At 39.7% G+C, this 19,863-nt stretch overlaps 2 protein-coding genes across 2 annotated transcripts in view; one reads left to right on the top strand and one right to left on the bottom strand.

Annotated features, from left to right (window-relative positions):
• LOC135207319 (RNA polymerase II-associated factor 1 homolog) overlaps positions 1-2,093 on the top strand; it is a 178,818-nt gene extending 176,725 nt beyond the window's left edge. Inside the window, exon 11 of the mRNA XM_064239019.1 lies at positions 197-2,093. Within this exon, the coding sequence (XP_064095089.1) occupies positions 197-347 (151 nt within the window). The 3' untranslated portion in view covers positions 348-2,093. The remainder of the gene's footprint in view (positions 1-196) is intronic.
• LOC135207315 (trafficking protein particle complex subunit 1-like) lies at positions 1,499-12,957 on the bottom strand. The gene is made up of 5 exons (XM_064239004.1): positions 12,799-12,957; positions 8,009-8,124; positions 5,497-5,550; positions 1,748-1,903; positions 1,499-1,638 (listed from the first exon to the last, which is right to left on the bottom strand). The coding sequence occupies exons 2-5, from the start codon at positions 8,105-8,107 to the stop codon at positions 1,510-1,512; spliced, it is 438 nt and encodes a 145-aa protein (XP_064095074.1). The 5' UTR covers positions 8,108-8,124; positions 12,799-12,957; the 3' UTR covers positions 1,499-1,509.
• Positions 12,958-19,863: the final 6,906 nt, after the last annotated feature.

Here is a 19,863-nt window from a genome sequence, read left to right as displayed (position 1 = left end):
AAGAGGATGTGACATTCATATTAATGTTATTGTCCCCTGAACTGTATACATTCTTTTATGTATCAGGCAGAAAATGTTGTCAAAATTTACTTAAGCTAAATCAGTTTCAGTACTAGTATGAGTAGCAATTTCAGGACTAATACGAGAAGCATGTCGGCTTGGTTTATAATTCTTATGTTATTGATTTTATCCGTAGGTCAGCCAAGTCTGCAGCCTCCAGCAGATCAAGTCATCGAAACAGATCACGTGTTCCAAGTGGTGCATCAGTTCGTAGTAAAGCATCGAGGTCTGACTCTGGTTCTGATTCAGGTTCTTCTGGATCAGGTTCAGGCTCGGATTCAGAGTAAAATATTTTCTGTCCAGAGTAAATTTTAACAGTTGAAATAATTGAAGATATGACTGCTAGATGTAATCCATGAAATGTCAGATTGGTGTTATGTTGACAATTTATATGACAAAAAGAAAATTTTATTGCTAATCCATGTATCAGTCCTTTAATTAGATATGTTATAACCCTTTATGTCAGAGGTCATTCTAGTGAATTACAATGATCTTCCAGGAGTTAAACAATCTTTTTTTGTTGTACAGTGCCATGGTAAGAATTTTCCCATGTCTAGGGAAAGGGAAATAAGCTGAGCATATTATAATTTCACATTATCAGTATAAGAGTTTAGTCTAGCAAGGAATGGTATTTACACTCTCTTAAGTTTGCCATGTTAGTTGCATAAAATGAGACAGTAAGAATGATAATTATATCGTTTGACTTAAGAATTTACTTAATCTTTTTCATGGTTAAAAAATTTTGTGTTTATTATCACAAGTGTTTCATATTAACTTTAACTTTTGGGGGCCTTTAAGTATCGAGTTATTTCAACTCTTCTCTGGTCTATACTCTTTCTGCTTAACTCCCATTAGGGCTGTCTACATCCATTCCCTTTCTGCAAGATTCCAGACACAACAAATGAAGTTAAATATGCAGATTTCATTTGTTTTATGAAGTTTAGGTTGTCAAGCCTATCAAAGGGACACTTCAGCTACACCGTGATTGAGAGACTGAAAATGAAGGGGAAGTAACTGGACAGCATGATAAGAGAAAGCCAGAAAATAAAGGCAATGAAGTGCAAAGGATCTAAAGGTGGAACTGGGAAAAACCGCTACAGTTGCACTAAAAAGTAATAGAGAAACTTTCAACTAAACATTCAACTACTATTACTGTTACATGTTTGTTTGTCTACTATTAAACTCCCTTTAACCCAGTGAAAAACATCTTTAATTGGCAGAAGACAAACACTAGTTTTCTCTCACTTTATAAAAGCTAGGAGTCAATTACCATTTATTTTGTGTCACATCATTAGAAGGTAAAGAAAATCACAATTTTTTATGAGAGAATTTTTAAGAGATGTAAATCTTTCTTTAATTGAAGAATAAATAATCAAAAACAAATAAACAGTAACATTCACACTTTCACATTGATGCATAAATGACAAGCTGTCTTGCAAAACTCCATCACTAAGGTGGTCTTGAAGCAAATGCAGAACTCTGTTTAACAACTTCATCTAATTTTGCTGCAAAAAGTTCACTCTCAATAGGTTTATCAAGCTGACATAGAGGATTGTAAACCACGTTTTCAACATAAACCTGGGGAAAAAAGTTTATGTCAAAAGAACTGACATTTTATAATTATTTCAATATTTGCATAAAATATTCACATGAATTTTGTAAACAAAATGTACTGACATCCACTCACTTGTGTGTAAATTTGATGGAGTAGTTCTCTAATTCCTTGAGCATAAATGTCAGTATTCAGGATGAACTTGATTCTGGATGGAGTTTCATACAAGTTAAGGCAATATTTATTTGTTTTATATGTCAGGAAGCCTTCCTTCAGATCCACAGGAGATACCTGGAATAATTTTTTTTTTTATTACATATGCATAATAAGAGTACTTTCATTGTTATAAATCTGTATATTACTCCATTACTTGCAAGTTATCTGGTATATAAAAAAAAGAATTAAAGTGAAAAACACATCATTTCTTAGGGGAGAGAGAGAGAAAAAAAAAATAAATCTCTGATACAAACTAACTCACAAATCTTTTGTCATTATACCTCAAGAGAGATTTCCAGAGTTGGCTGGGAGGAGCTCACTCCTTTAATAGCCTGTTTACTCATAGTATTCTCGTGCAATATGTATTTAAGTTTAAATAAAAAGGAAGGTAAGTTGTTAAGTCCTTGAGTAATTATGTACCTTGTATCCATACAATGAGAATATGTTTATAAAAATGTCAGACAGCATCAAGTGATGAGTGAATCATCTTAAATTCCTGTCAAATCTCATTCTGTTCTGAAGAGCTCCGCACTGCCACTTACAGTTACAAGTGATTGTCATAAGTTCCACTCCCCATTACTGGTATTCATTCCCATATTTTTCTCACCTGATGAGGATTACATATACATGCTTTGGTTATCTCTCCAAGTGATCTCATCACCCCAGAGAAACCAGCCTGAGAAGAGCCGTTGTTAGGCTCAGGTATGGATAAACTAATCCTTTATGATAATAATAATAATCACCCCAGAGAGGAATGTGCCACACTACTTGCAGGTTCCTGTCTTCCTGTAAGACAAAGTATCTCACTGTCGTTGACTCCTCATCCATGAATGAGTTGACTGTGGCTTCATGAGCTGTTTCTGCAGCTGTGCCACTGGCAAACCAATTACCTCATTGTCCCTTGGTATAATCCATTGAGGTTCCTGCTCTAGTGGGTTTGATGTCTTTTGGTTTGGCTACTTCTGTTTATTTAATTATCTTTGCCTCCCTGACTCCTTAAGAAATCCTCCAAATCCCATGTTCTAAAGCACTCCTGTATTCTTGGTTGCCTCCATGCATTCAACTATTACTGAATCTGCTCATTAGTACTCAGCTGCTCCCAAGTTCTCATATTCTTCCAGATACTTGATTTTCCCGTGTACTTGGACACCCTCCAAGTTCTTGTTTGATCCAGTATTCTTGACTGCTTCTGTGCACTCTGCATGTCCACTTGCTGACATGCCCCTAAGGTTGTTATATACTTCCAATATGAATTGTACTTTACTCCTTTTTGTTGCTAAGGAGCCACCGTCAATCCTCAACTGTTTCATCCACATCTGAGCACCCATCAGTGTCATTATTCTTGCAGTTTCCCTCTGTGATGCCTACAAACTCCACAACTCAAGAATCTACTACTTTGTCGTTAAGCATAGTTCCTAACTTACAATATATCCCTCTGCCAAGTGGACCTGCGAGACCCTCTTCCTTAAGAGTATCAAGCTGTGTCGTCAAGTTACATCTTCATTTCTTGACTTCATTGATAGTTCCTTAACCCTTTAACGCCGATTGGACGTATGAAACGTCGATATAAATTGTCTGTTGGGTGCCGACTGTACGTATGGTACGTTGATATAAAAGTTTTTTTTTAAATTCGCGGAAAAATAGTTATAGGCCTACTAGGCAAAAACTTTTGAATCATGCGCCTTGGGGGATGCTGGGAGCTCACGGATCAAGGCGTTGTTTTGTTTAAAATCGTTACCCAGGCGCACAAGCACGAATTTCTTTCTTTTATCAGTTTTGAAATATTTTCATATAAATAACGATGTGCCAAAATATCAACCTTCGGTCAACTTTGACTCGACCGAAATGGTAAAAAAAACACAATTGTAAGCTAAAACTCTTACAATCTAGTAATATTCAATCATTTACCTTTATTTTGTAACAAATTGGAAGTCTCTAGCACAATATTTTGATTTATGGTGAATTTATGAAATAAACTTTTTCCTTACGTCCGCGTGGTAACTCTTCCAAAAAAATCATAAATTTTTTTGTCCGACTGTCGTAATGTTTGCACCATTTTAAATTAGCTGTTACATAAAGTTTTATATATGAAAAATTTCATGTAGTTAAAAAAAAAAACAATTTCATGTAGAATAAAAAAAACCCACCTATGGTTGTAGCTTTTATCAGTTTTGAAATATTTTCATATAAATAACGATAAATAGAAAAAATTCGTCCTTCGGTCAACTTTAACTCGACCGAAATGGTCGAAAACTGCAATTGTAAGCTACAACACATACAGTCTAGTAATAGTCAATCAATTACCTTCATTTTGCAACAAACGGGAAGTCTCTATATCACAATATTTCGATTTATGGTGAATTATTGAAAACTGCTTTTTTTTACGTCCTCGCGTTACAAATTCATGCATCATTTTGTGATAATATTTTCTCTGTGATGCCTTGATCGTTTTACAATGTGTTATATACCAAAATGGTCGCAATTTAGTGTACAATACAACGAAAAAAATTAACTCGTTAGCTCTAACCGTTTTGCTCACAGCGCGATTTGTATACAATTATATATGAAATTTTTTTTGCGCTGTCATATATCCCAGTATTTATATATGATAACATTTTTTTTCATTTCTGATAGTTGCATACTAAACTTCAGGCAATGACTAAAAAAGAAGCCAAAAATGAACTCTTAATCTTGAAAACTAAGCGTGCTGTGAATTTAAAAAAAAAACATTTTTTTTGCTTCGGCGCTCACTCGCGAACGCCGCCGGCATACAGGAGACGATTTTTAAAATACCGCTTCAACGTTTAAGGGTTATTAGTGTGTGTTTCTAATAAATTTCCCACAGATGACCATGACTCGCATTGTCACTCTCCATCCATGATGTCCCATTAAGTTCAATCAGTCCTCAACCTCCTCTCATTGTCCTTCACACTTAAACCATCAATCTATCAGCTCTCTCCTTACTAATTAGGGTTGTGCGTTGCAATGACGTCCAGTATGTCACGCTTCCACTACCTCTTCAAGGGATTCTTCTATTCATAAGATGTTACTTGCTCACTTTCTTTCTGCAAGTGCTGCCTCTTCATTCTACTACTCCTAGCCCCTCCGGACTCTGCTTTTGCTAGGCCCCTTCTTTGTAGGCAGTGTGTTGAATGCTCTGCTCCTGCTAAGCCCCTTCTTTGTAGGCAGTGTGTTGAATGCTCTGCTCCTGCTAAGCCCCTTCTTTGTAGGCAGTGTGTTGAATGCACAATGACATAATCAGACAAACAGGGATCCAACATATTTCAACAAGTACACCAGCTTCATATAATCTATGGATGAAATCCACTGACTCAAAGGTACCAAGTACTCTACCAGTATCTGACATGAGACATTCCCCTCACTTCAGATATTTGAACTATACAGGCAGGGAACTATGCCTGTAGCTCAAGTAACAGGCGGGATCAAGTGAGGCATGCTATCCATCCCTGCAATCTTTAATGGCCTAAAATTAATCAAAACATTCCAAGTCATTCACACTCACACTTCACCTTCAAATGTCAATCATAACAGTCAAGGAGAAAGGCAATTAAGTCTGGATTAATTTTTTTTTTTAAGTAATTTCTAAAGAGAGACAGTACATTCTATAGGAAAATGAGGTTTTTCCAATACAAGAAAGGGATACAAACCTTGCTCACAAATGATTTGAGGGAAAAAATCATTCCATACAACAGCTTAGCTTCCTGAAAAGAGAGGACAATCAACATTAATGTGCTGTTAAGCAATGTATATATACAGTGGTCCCCCCCATATTCGCGGGGGATGTGTACCAGACCCCCCGTGAATAGTTAGAACCCGTGAATGTTTGGAACCCCTATAAAAATGCTAAAAACAGCCTATTTTGTTAGATAAACTCAAGAAAAACCACTAAAAATTTCGTACTTGGTTTTTTAATAGTTATTACCAAGGCCAACAAACTGTCACCTGTGTGTGCATAAGTAGTAACTTCAACATTTAAGACCTGGAATTCTTGGGAAGGAGGGGGGGAGACCAACAACATGTCTGGTAAAATACATTCAGTTTTGGATAACTGCTAGTGATCTCTTAAATTTCAATTTTCATGACAATGATTATGCTTTGTTGCATTAATTTAAAAACTGACAAAAGTTCTTCTTGCACTATATTTATTATTGCTTGTGTGTGTGTGTGTGTGTGTGTAATAAAAAAAAAATGGGGGGGGGAGGATTTTTAATTTTTCTGTATTCAGACCTGGTTTTGTGACATCATCAAAATTACCTTCTGAGGAGGTTAAAGTTACCCATCCAACAATACTCTCCTATCATCTCAATGCTACCTGAATTCAGAATGTCAATGATTATTACTATATTTCTATTTTTTTCCACTTCATTTTAACTTACTACAGGTGACATTATCATATACTCATAGGATGATATTTGCAAGATAATTGAATGTTACACATTATATTTAGCTACTCCAATTTATCTTTTTGACCAAAGATTTAAAAATATCTAATACTTACCTGTACATCATATAGCAGTGACAGCCTGGTCAAAATTTCTAATAAGGTCAAGCAATAGTTAGCAACCAACCAAAGTTAATAACACAAGTGAAAGTTAGACTTTTAACCTGGAGCTATACTATAATACATACTAGCTTTTACAAAATAATCTGCCAATCCATGTTAAGACATTTCACAGTTTTAAGCTATCAGACAGATTTACCTTTTATGGTTTGAAAGGCAAACAGACAATTGTAGTGAACCAAATCTAACGCATACACTACTTAAACTGGTAGAAAGTTTACTTAACATGCAAAGGCTAGGTTTGTGACAGCAATTATGCCTTGGCTCTGCTGAGCACTGTTGCTCGTGGTGTGCATGCAACTTATGCTATTTAATTTGCCTTTCTCAAAAAATGAACTCCGCCTCTTCAACAATACCACAATCCATTCTGACATTCAGTCCTAGGCACTTTATATGAATCATTAACTGCATTTTTATAGATATATTGTTTATGATTATTATCTGAACACAAAAACACCCACAAAACAATAAGGACCTCCTTGAGGTCTCCATGTCTACATTTGAAGTGGTGTGGATACAGGTAGTGATCATCAACTCCCAAAGAGGACTGTCTAAACAAAACAACAGGATGGTGATGAATAATCATTGGTTCTGAAGAGATGTGAAAGAGAACCTGAAACATCTCCCAGAAATGGTATAGAAAGTAGAAAAATGTGGCAAACTAAACAGATGTCAGGGGACACTTGGAAAGTGATTAAGAAAGGAAAACAAACTCATCTAAAAGTGAAATGGGTTGCAGTGAAGATGCAAGACTTCAGTCCTTATTGTACAGTAAAAGTAAATCTGGAAGTGAGAGATTAAATAGGAGCAATACGATACTTATTTGATTGGAAAGCTTTAGAGACTGAAACTGACTGACACAGCCAGAGCATTGCATATCGGTCAATAAATGAGCTTGAAAGGGGAGGCCGACTAGTTAAGGTAACGTAAAAATCTGACTTATGAATGTGATATCAATGAACAAAAAATATTTTACATTGCCAGATAAACCAAAATTGACAAACTTTTTATTCATTATCACCCTGCTAGTAAAATTAGAATTGCTGAGCAGCGCAGTTCCACATATTGTTTCATTTTTTTTTTTTTATAAACACAAGAGAATATTAATAATCCCTAATCTGTACTTAATTTCTCATATTCATGTATGTATATATTCATAATTTTGTGCATTATATATATATATATAGATATATATATATATATATAGAGATATATATATAAAATTTATAAATTATATCTATATATATGATTATAATATATGAAATCTATGGGGAGTGCTGCAGTTCCACAGTGCTTACTGACAAGCAGCCACTGAAAGCAATTGGTAATAATTTTAAGAGATATGGTCCCTCGAAACAAATCCATGAATTAGTGAAAGTTCCCTTTGGAAATTATATAATGTGTTCCACAAAAATGGACTGTGGAAATGTAAACACGTAAAACGGGGGGGGGGGGGGGGGGGGGGCTGTAGTAGGACCTGTTTTTAACCAGTACAGACCAAAGATGGATTTAGGAATTTGGCAAAAATTTTCCAAAAATATTAATTACATACTATATATGAATTTGAGGAGAGGATGAGAAAAACAGTCCAAACTAACCTCATCTCTTGTCATGCCTGAAAGTTTCCGACGAGTCCACTCTGTGTAATTCAGTAGCTGACCATTCCGATCAAAAATATAGAGATTGTAGATAGTCATGGCTGAAGATTACCAATCTGTATGAAATAAAAAGATGCAGTATTACTGTAAATGTAAACATATACATCAAAATTTCAGCACTTGCCAAAAAGTATATACTACATATATTTTCTTTTGTTGAAATTATATTAATTTTTATAATCGTACAACATGCAGTATAGCTTTCTCATCATTTTCTGTCAAATACTAAAGGGGGTTATTTTTCTTCTACACTCTTCATAATTCCTCCACTGAATTTATTTTTATATTTTTCAACTGAGTTTTAATATTCTAACTGGTAATTCTTCCTAAGTCTAAAGCTAACTCAACTATTACATATACAGTAATTACAGTACAATATAATAAATCCACAATTCCTTGTCATTATTGTACATCTCTCGCCTCCATCTTACTGCATCATTATTACTGTTTGTACCTTCCATCAATTCTTAAACAATTTTTAATTATGTATTACTGTAATAGTTTTGATGACTTCTGTTAGTTATTACCTGGCTTTGACAAGCAAATTTTCTGAAGAAAATATTCTTTTAAATATTCTTTACATCTTTGAGATTTAGAAATCTATATCTACTATTGATTTCTTATTTTACAGTTCCCTCACTTTTTCCCTGGGCAAATTTTATTTCTTCACCTTTTACTATCTCCGTCTTGATCAACTTCCATTCTTTTAGTTTTTTATGTAGCAACCAGTTCCTGGACATTGCAGCAGCTGTATTTGCTACAGCCCTTGGACCAGGTGTGGGTAATGGGAATCTTCCCATCTTTCAAAAGTTGTTACACTTTGGTACATCACAGAGCACATAAACTGTACAGACTGCTCTGAAAAACAGGACTTTCAACAGAAATCACTTTTCTAAGACTGTACTTCGTGAATTATGTGGGAGGCTTAGAACAGCCTTTTTGTTATGTTTTCCAACCAAGTCCATTAGTTTAGAAAAAGTGTGGTGTCTCTCATTAGCAGTCTACACAAGAATACAAATTTGTCTCATTGTCATTGGAAGTGTACCACTCATATTCATACATTTTCCACTCATCATTTTTATATTAATTAACTTAGCAAAGACTACGTAAAAAGCAAGTAAAAATGCACTGAAGTTTCTTCGCACAATCAAGTTCCCTGCACAGTGTATAATGCTGTATGAAACTCGGCCATGGCCCATAAAACATTCAGCCGTGGCTCATGAAACTTTCAGCCACAGCCTGATGATAGCCTGTGTTTTGGCACCTATAGTGGTGCTAGATGTATGATCAAGGCAAAATTAAACTTTAAAATGAAAACTACTGAGACTAGAGGGCTGCCTCAATAGTTTTTAAGATCTGGGGAGAGAAAAAGTGTGGACAGAAAGTCGAAGCCTCTCAATAGTTTTCTTTTACAGAAAACTAAAAGTCCCCAAAGGGAGAAGTGTGTGTGTGTAGTAACACCTATGAATGTTTTAAATCGAGTATTATCACTAAAATTACCACAATTAAGGCAAACAATTTTGATAAATCTTGGCTGAATATCCACTTACATCCCAGGAACATTGAAAGTTCAAGAACATTGATGCATGGTCTTTGAAATATGAATTGTTTCTAAGATTTCCTTAAGCAGAGTTCATAGTGGAGGTAAGGTTGAGTTGCAGTAGATAAAGAATTAGGATTATCCCAAACCCCATTGAAAAAAAAATAATAAAAACATTTTATATGTGTATTTTGCATCATTTCTGTGCTTTGAGAAAACAGACCTTAATATCTAAACAAGGTTTTGAAATAGGAAAAACCTATTTTTGGTAGCTACTGTGTCTTCACAGGAGTTATATTCTCATGGTTCCCCTAGGGCTCCATAAGACAAGACCACCAAATTAAAAAAAAATTCTCTTATATGGTTGGTCTCGGCCAGAATAGTGCTTATTGGAACAGTGACAAAATATAAATGACTCAGGACATGAGGGCTCTATCTTGTGTCCTACAATGATTACCTACGCTCTATGTCATATTTGCACAGATGTGACATGATGACATCTTCATTAAGCCAGATCTGTGCAAGATAAATGTTCATCCCAGTACCATGCCTTTTCATCAGGGAGAGTGGGCAGGTTGGAGGACTCATCCTCCGAAGAGTGGGTATGGCCAGACTTCACTCAGCTCCAGTATCACTGCTTCAAAGATAGGTAGTAGGTACTTCCGGCTGACGGAGGAATAGGAATGGCAGAAGGAGAAAAAAAAGGAACCAGAAGGATACAGGAGCATCATTGGGGCAATATTCCCCACGCCCTCAAAGAAGCTGGCAAATGCTACTTATCCTTCTTTCTTCTCTTACCATACTTTTCCCATTGTAGAGAAGACCAACCAACAAAATTCTTTCAAGGCAAAGGACATGTACACACCTTCCCTCCTAGAAAAAGGAGCAGTACCTGTGAGATCTTACTGTCACTTGGGACAAAAAACACCCAGAAGGAAACCACACCTCTTACAATGGTGTTTATCACATTTTTTTCTCTATCATAATGAAAAAAAAACAGCAAAGCAGAGAAACAATAAAAAAAAATTATAAAGACAATTTTACTCATCCAAGCATTAAATAACCACAGCAGGGAAGACAGCAAGAGCAGCAGCGCATCTTCTCTTTTCAGTGTGTGAGAAAAAGTTAACTGTGACATAAAATCACCAAGGCATATTCCCCATCAATCAACAACCTTGCTACCAAGCCCTACAACCACTCCAGCAATAATCAAGGACCACAATGGGAAATATCAAGGACTTACTCCAACATGCTGCAATTTCTGATTAAGGTAAGGTTTACTAGTTGGTCACTTGGTAAACTTCAACTTTCAACCATGGTTGTTGGATTACAAAGCCCCTCTAGCTAGGTAAGCAAGAATGGAATATAAAATACCTCTTACAGTCTTTAAAGCACTAAAATAAAGTGAACCAACATATATACCTGAGAAACTGCCCAAGCTTCTTTACTGAAAAGAATACTGTAATCATACATGCAAGTGAAGTATTTAGGCTATATGAACCAAATTGTAAGTCAGGCAAGAGAGTACTTGTGCACTGTGCAACAAGACTATACGTACAACAAAATACCACCTGAAGTAAAGATCATACACTAAGAAAGCAAATTTTTAAAATTACCAAGACTAATATTCTGCAAGAGCTACGATACTGACAAGCAAACACTAAAATACAATTATAAAATATAAGAAGTTTCTTATTTTGAAAATGTACAAAGGTCCACCAGAGAGGTAATCATCCCTGTGGAGGGTTGTACATAAAACCAAAGTGAAGTAAGGACCCCGTGCCCTAGGTTAGGTTAGGCGGTGGATACAAGGAAACAAAGGCCAGTGGCCAAGGTAAGACCTGGTGCCCAGGGTTAGATTATGTTTTTATATGGGGGGAGGACCTCTGAAGCCCACCAACCCCCACTAAAACAATCCAGCCAAAAAACCTCACACAACCACTTTGGTTCCCCAAAACTATAGGCCTCAAGGGGGAGGGTCCAGAACCTCTAGGACAATGATCTGCAAATGAAACAAACCTCAAAAACCTTTAAGATAATCACAATTTTAACTCTAAAATGCTTTTATGATTTAGGTAAAGTGAAAACTTGAGATATACCCGAGGCAGAGTACCTAGGGTATTTGTGTTCTGGTCCTGCCATAGGATAATATTTTGCATAGGATAAACGACCGAATGTTGACATAGCGGCCCCCTTCCTGAAAAAATACTTGGACACGCTGCCATGAGCAACCCCCGTAGGAGGTGAATGCCGTCAATGCACCTCAAGGGGTGCAATGTAGGCATTACTTAAGGTTCTTTGCAACATCCCATCGGCCCCAGCCGCAACTACTGTCATTCTTTTCACTGCAAGGAACGTTCCCGCGAATAAAACAGTAACTAGGGATTGGGGTGTAAAATGTATTTCACCGTGTGGAGCGAGTGATTGCCGTGGACCGCTGATTTTCTTGTTGTATGCTGTCAGTAAGAACGTGGCAGAATGGCGCTTTGCGGCTTAGGCTATCCGCATATTTATATGTTCTTGGCAAGCTTGTTTGTTCTGGCAAGAGGTAAATGTTTGGCTGTGCGCTCTAGCCTCAGGGTTAAGATCAACTGGGTACTTAGGGCTCGGTAGGAGCTGTAGCTGCATACCGCAGATAGGTAGTATACAAACTACCCCAGGTTTAATACCTAGCCCCTGGGGGTTAATTACAGTCGACCCCCCAAAATTACCGGTAAATACTTAGCCTAATACTATAGCCTAGCTGGGCAACCAAAATACTAGCTAGTACCTAGGTAGTACTGTCGGAAACGGTACTACCCTACCTACTACCTAGGTAATTTCCAAAGAAATACCAGATGCGAAGTTATTGTACCTAGATCTCTAGTGTTTTCTCCTAAAATGTCGCCACTCTGTGGTTTACCCTAGAAGCCTAGGTACCTAGGCCCCCATTTATGAATTCCATTTAATTTTCATTCTTTTAAACCTATGCTATTTGTATCAATAATACTTGTCAATCTAGTTAATATAGGGCTACATGTACTACCTAAATCAGAAGGTTAGTCGACTCAGTAGTCAATAAGATGGTTTATTAGCCTAGCTAGTACGTTATTGAACTTGACAGGGAATTGGCTAATCATAGACCAACACCAGTACTAGGCTTGTTCCTTATAAAGATGAAGCTTTTAATATTTATTGATACATAGCTTACCTTGAGCCCGTCTTGAAAAATAGGTACTCTTCCGAGAGATACTCCAAGACAATTTGGGAGCCTCGACTCTTGATTTGACAGATGAGGGTGGTAATCTGAATAGCACTCTCTATTATCAGCTGTCCGACGGTCAATACACCACAGCCATCACAGTGGCTGTGTTACCGCCATCTTGGATAGTCCTCATTTTTCATTTTATTTTACTACATCCTTTCGTACACGAAAGCCTGTATTTGTTGTTCTCACATTTTATTCTATGCATTGATGTCTTCAGGATCATAGCAATACATTTTGCTGTCTGTCTCCTTTGTCTTTCCATATTTTCTAAGACATTCGTCGGAAATTTTCCCCAACACCTCTACATTCGTGTATATATATATATATATATATATATATATATATATATATATATATATATATATATATATATATATACATATATATATATATATATATATATACATATATATATATATATATATATATATATATATATATATATATATATATATGTGTGTGTGTGTGTGTGTGTGTGTGTGTGTGTGTGTGTGTGTGTGTGTGTGTGTATAACTGAATCACGAAAGTTAGGAACGTGATAAATCCATAAATAAAGATATATGCCAAGAAGGGGGAAAAAAAAACGGAGTATCCGCGAAACCTTTCGATGTCCAAACGTCCTTTACTAAGGAGATGAACTGACATACATGAGGAAAAAGACAAAACAAGAAGATTCGTATAACTGACAGATAGGGATTATAAAGAGATTAGTACCTAGAATCCGACACACCTGGAAGATGAGTAACCTTCCCAAACAAGCATAAACAATGGGTGCAATTAAAAGTTTAAGACAATCATCTCAGATACGAGGACAAGACAATTAAAGGATTATAGATGACAGCTATTCAGAACTTTGGTAAACAAAACCATATTCACAATACATGTTAGACATACATTACAACGAAGATAACTCTAAGGCATCTCATTTTTATTTAAGTCTGTAATTATATCTTTGAGGTCATTCTTAAACATGTTACAAATACAAGGGTCTAAATGAAAAAGGCCACGACTAACAATGAAATTACAATGAAAAGTGATGGATTATCACAATTATTTACTTATATGTATGATTATTATTATTATTAATATGTACCTGTATTTCTAATGCACATTTAGCATACATGTTGTGTTAGGAATACGTAAATGTAATTATTCATGTTTATCGGAGCATAGGGAATATTATGTAGCATTTATATCATTTTGTGGTGCGCTATTCATTTGTCTGTATCTGGTATCACTGCAATTAGTCTACGCCATAGCCCGCCACTGTTCAAAGCTCCTCCAGTGTATTACTTTTATATTGATCATTTTTACATATTATATGGCTTTATGCAAGTGTTTCACTGAAGCCCTATATTAACTATCTATTGAATGATAACAAAGAAAAAGTAAGTTGTATTAAAGCAGATTCTAAAAGATTTCGTGATAAGACATCTCTTGACCTTGCAATTACTGAACTACCAACCCAATTTATTTGGTGGTTGTTTTCACTTAAATGAATGAATATTGCATTAGATGTTTGCCCAGCTTTTACAGAATATTTATGCTGGCTTAGCCTTACTTCTAGGCCCTTGCTAGACTGTCCGAGATAAAATGAGGGACAATCCATACATGGAATTTTATATATTATATTGTTGCTTTCTCTGGGGCCATTTTTTATTAACATTCCTTTTAGTGTGTTATTATAGGAAAAGACAAGGTTGACATTAAAAGCTTTTAACAATAATTTAATGGTTTCAAATCTGTTAAAATAAGGCAAACTGAGAATGATCTTAGAATTTTCTTTCTGCGTGCTTAAGAATGACCTCAAAGATATAATTACAAACTTAAATAAATATTAAATGCCTTAGAGTTATCTTCGTTGTAATGTATGTCTAACATGTATTGTGAATATGTATTGCGAATATGGTTTTGTTTACCAAAGTTCTGAATAGCTGTCATCTATAATCCTTTAATTGTCTTTTCCTTGTATCTGAGATGATTGTCTTAAACTTTTAATTGCACCCATTGTTTATGCTTGTTTGGGAAGGTTACTCATCTTCCAGGTGTGTCGGATTCTAGGTACTAATCTCTTTATAATCCCTATCTGTCAGTTATACGAATCTTCTTGTTTTGTCACTTTCCTTATGTATGTCAGTTCATCTGCTTAGTAAAGGACGTTTGGATGTCAAAAGGCCTCACGGATACTCCGTTGTTTATTTTCCTTCATGGCATATATCTTTATATATATATATATCTATATATATATATATATATATATATATATATATATATATATATATATAAGTGAGCGTTTAGTGAATGTCTTGTGAATGGTAGTGTTTGGTGAATATTTTGTGTTTAAGTATTCAATGGGTGTTGAGGGTTTTAGTGAATGTTTTGCAAATGTTAAGTGAGCGTTTAGTGAATGCCTTGTGAATGTTAGTGTTTAGCAAATTTTTAGTGTGTAAGTGTTTATTAAATTTTTAATGAGTGGATGTTCATTCACTGTTTAGTATTTAATAAGTATTTAGGGTTTGGTTAGCAATTAGTATTTAATGAGTGCTTGGGGTTTAGTGAGTGTTTATCGTTTAATGAATGTACAGTATTAAGTGAGTGTTTAGTGAATATTTACCGAGTGTTGGGGTATAATGAGTATTTAGTAAATTTAGTGTTTTAAGTTTTTAGTGAGCATTTAGTGTATAGTGAGTGCCTAGTGAGTGTTGGGTATTCGGAGTGTTTTGTGTTATTGAGTGTGAGTGTATGTTAACTGAGTGTATATTAAGTGTGTGTGTGTGTCTAGTGAATGTATGCAAGTGTGAGTGCTTACTGAGTAAGTGCATTGTGAGTGTTAGTGTTTAGTTATTGTACTACATTATTGTTTAGTTAGTGCTTCGCTACTGTATGCAAAGAAAGTCCTGTATTTACACAGGAACCATTTATGCTTGACACTGCTTAGATACAAGAGCTGATGCTTAGGCCTTGACCACAGTGGTTGGAGTGCTCAGGCCTGTTTCCGTAAGGTAATTTTTCTCTGTGAAATTGAGTCGAATAATAATAATAATAATAATAATAATAATAATAATAATAATAATAATAATAATAATAATAATAATAATAATAATAAAGATTAAAAGAAGTAATACTAATAAAACATAGTACTAAGAGCTGGACCGAGACCTTTCAATATGGCCTTCCGAAGTCACTCGGCAGAGAGATCGCTACTCTATATACTCTGTTTTTTTTCATCTGTCCATCCACCTGTGGTGTTTTTGTATGGTAACACTGCGTCCCGGGCTTAAGATTGTGACATTCAGCTTACATTCAACGATTATAATAATATCCTATTTCGAATATTAATGGTGTAATTCGCATACAGTAAATTATTAAAGCACTTTTTGATGGAGTACCTGCTATTGTTTATTGTTAAGATATGTTTTCCCATGGCGAGCAGGCGCCAAGTAAGCGTGCCGGTTGGAGATGGCAACTGGCGTCAGTATGTAATTGAGGACCTAATAAACCACACGCCTCTACCACCGTGTATCTCTTGTCCCACCTTGACATCCAACATGGCGCAGTGATTCTTAAGGACCAACGTGACCCTCACCATGCCCTTCCAGCGTCGCTCAGCGCAGTCCACCCCAAGGGCCGCACGCCCTGTCGTCCCCCGTGGGCTCGTTCCTGCCCTGCAAGAAGCTAGGCAGGCCATGGCGGCACAGCAACAAATGATCAACTCCCTCCGTGACCGGATTACGACACACGCTACCCCTGCACCACGTGTCCCTTCGTCTGCAGCCCGGAGAAGTGTGAAATCGAGCTGAAGCCCGCCGCATTCAGATCCTGGAGAAGGTCGATGGAATGTTGGATCGAATTGTGCAGACTACCACCGCACGAGGTCGTCCACCACATCAGGCTATACTGCACGCCCCCTCTGCAACGAGCGCTGGACGCCAGATTCACCTCTCAGGAATGGAGTAACCTCACCGCTACGGAAGCCATGGATTTCATTCGCGATATTGTGTTACGCTCTACAAACCGTGCTGTGTTATGGTTGGAGTTTTTCAATGCGACACAAGGCCCAGGCGAAAGCGTTAGTGATTACTTTTTAAAGTGTTCCCAAAAGGCCACCGATTGCAATTTCCAGTGCCCTCAGTGTCAGTGTAGCCTAGCCGAATATATGTTATTACCTAAGTTAACGGTGGGCCTAAGTGATGAGGCTATGCGTCGTCATGTGTACCAATGTAGCAATGACATTAATAGTGTTAGCGCCCTTAGGGCTAGGTGCTGTGCCTACGAGGCGGCCCGTGTTGACGCCGCTGCGTGCCAATGCAATTGGCGGGAAACTGCTCTCGCGGCTGGCAGCGAGATATACGGGCAGATCATCCGAATGCAACCGTCGCTGGTACAGGTAGGGGCCACCCACCCCCTCCCTGTGGGAACTGCGGCCGCCGCCACGCCCCCGACAGAGCCTCATACCCCGCCAAGTCCGCTGTATGCAACGGATGCCGCAAGCAGGGCCACTATCAAAAATGCTGCAGGAAATCCCATGCAAAAACGGCAGAATCTCCGACAGATGTGTCTAGTGCTGTGTCTGGTGCTGTGCTTGTTGCAGGCACCAACCTCACCTGCCACCCAGTAGTGGAGGTAACAGTCGTCCACACCGCCACAGGAGTGCAAGCGCCTGTCGTCGCCGTGGCGGACACCGGGGCACAGGTATGTGTGGCGGGCCCCTCCCTATTGTCGCGCCTCCAAGTCCGCCCAGCAGCCCTTACACCCCGTGCCGGCTTGCAGGACGTAGCAAACCTCCCCCTGAAGTGCCTTGGATCCGCCGTGTGCCACGTCACCTTGCAAGGCCGCACCACGGAGCAGGATGTGTACATTGTGCAGTCGGCAAAGCACCTCTTCCTGTCACTGGACGCCTGCAGGGACTTGAAGCTGGTACCCAAGGAGTTCCCCCACCCCCGCGGTGGCACACGTGAGCTTGTTCGACGGCGTAGCCCGACGGCCCACCCAGGTACCACCCCGACCCGCCGAGGTGCCCCTGCCGCCCCAGGAGGAGCATGCGGCCAGACTGGAAGCCTGGCTCCTGCAACATTTCGCCACGACGATGTTTAACACAGCCAGAAAGCCTGCCATGATGCAGGGGGAACCGCACCACATCCACCTGCTCCCAGAGCCACGCCCTACGCATGCCACACCCCAGCATCGGTACCAAAACACTTGGAAGAGGATGTGAAGGCCCAGCTCGAAGAGGACGTCGCCCGTGGCGTCATAGAACCAGTACCTGCTGGGCAGCCTACCGAGTGGTGTGCCCGTATGGTGGTCGTCGCCAAGAAGTCAGGACAGCCACGCCGTACAGTTGACTACCAGCGCCTCAACGCATCCTGCCTGCGGGAGACACACCATACCCCAGCCCCATTTGACATGGTGTCCGGGGTACCCAAGCACACATTCAAGACTGTGGCGGACGCATACTGGGGATACCACCAGGTGGAGCTAGACGAGGAAAGTCGCAACCTGACCACATTCATCACCCCCTGGGGGAGATTTCGTTACCGACGTACCCCCATGGGACACTGCTCCGCTGGCGATGCGTATACCCGACGATTCGACGACGCCATCCAAGACATCCAGAGGAAATACAAGTGTGTCGACGACACCCTGCTCTACGATGACAGCATCGAAGGGGCTTTCTGGCACGCCTACGACTTCCTCGAAACCTGCGCAGCTAAGGGCGTCACCCTGAAGCCGGAGAAATTCCAGTTCGCAAGAAGAGAAGTGGACTTTGTGGGCTTCAACTTGGGCTGGGAAGGCCTAATAAGCCAACAGAGGAACGTTTTGCGGTCCATCAAGAAACTTCCCGCTGCCGTTTGTCAGCCCTCTATCACCGACATAAGGGCGTGGTACGGATTCGTCAACCAGCTGGCACCCTTCCTCGCAACAGCCCCCATCATGAACACATTCAGGGAGCTCCTCAAGAAGCCAACGGGGAAGTTAGTGTACTGGGACGAAGCACTCCGCACCAAATTCCATCAAGCTCAGGACACAATCTGCCAATTAGCAAAGGACGGGTTGGCCTACTACGACAGGAGCCGCCCCACAGCAGCGATCACTGACTGGAGCAAAGAGGGCATAGGGTTTGTTATTCTCCAGCAGTATTGCGCGTGCAGCTCTGCCGCCACACCCTTTTGCTGCACGAGCGGGTGGCGCCTGGCGCTATGCGGCAGCCGCCATCTCACCGCCGCTGAAGCTGGCTATGCCGCCGTGGAGGGGGAAGCCCTTGCAGTAGCCTGGTGTCTCCAGAAGGCGAGGCTGTTCCTGCTGGGGTGCCCCAACCTCACCGTCGTGACAGACCACCGCCCATTAACCAAGTTGTTGGGGGATCGGGCCCTTACGGAAATCTCCAACCCCCGTCTCTTCAGGCTGAAGGAGAGAACCCTGCAGTACCGCTGCCGGGGAAGCGTAACAGTGCGGCAGACTTCCTATCACGATACCCCGCCTTGAAAGCTGATCCCAGCACCCACGACGTGGACCTCGACGAGGACCTCACCGACGCCATGGCGGCCGCGGTCCTGGCAGCAGTAGAGCACGACAGCTGCGTCGTGGACGAGGCAAGTGTCAGACATGCCGCCGTCAGCGACCCGTGTATCAGCTGCTCATGGCCAGGGTCCTGGCCGGGGACTGGGCCGACAGTAAGTCCCAGGAAGTTGCATGCCTTCGGCCCTTCTACGGTATCAGGGAGAGGCTGGCCGTCATCCAAGACTTAGTGACATACACATTTGAACAGGGCAATGTCCGCCTAGTTATACCGGAGCCCCTTTGTCAGCAGGTGGCTGCCAACCTACACGCGGGGCGCCAAGGCCTGGACTCCATGCAACGACGAGCGCGCCAGACGGTATACTGGCCTGGACTCGAGGGTGACCTGCAGTATCGCCGCTCCTTGTGTGAAGAATGCGACGTTCACGCACCATCCCAGGCCGCGGAGGAATTCATCATCACGCTGCCCCCTGAGTACCCCTTCCAGATGAC

Source organism: Macrobrachium nipponense, chromosome 11, assembly GCF_015104395.2.
Source record: "Macrobrachium nipponense isolate FS-2020 chromosome 11, ASM1510439v2, whole genome shotgun sequence".
NCBI lineage: Eukaryota > Metazoa > Arthropoda > Malacostraca > Decapoda > Palaemonidae > Macrobrachium > Macrobrachium nipponense.
Note: the sequence above shows the minus strand (reverse complement) of the source record. Positions and strands in the feature narration are given on the sequence as shown.

Excerpts from the sequence above, each read along its gene's own strand:
- LOC135207315 (XM_064239004.1), bottom strand. The coding sequence starts at position 8,107 with ATGACTATCTACAATCTCTATATTTTTGATCGGAATGGTCAGCTACTG. Across the intron at positions 5,551-8,008 it reads CAGGCATGACAAGAGATGAG|GAAGCTAAGCTGTTGTATGG; the intron begins GTTAGTTTGGAC and ends CTCTCTTTTCAG. Across the intron at positions 1,639-1,747 it reads TCCATCAAATTTACACACAA|GTTTATGTTGAAAACGTGGT; the intron begins GTGAGTGGATGT and ends TTTTTTCCCCAG.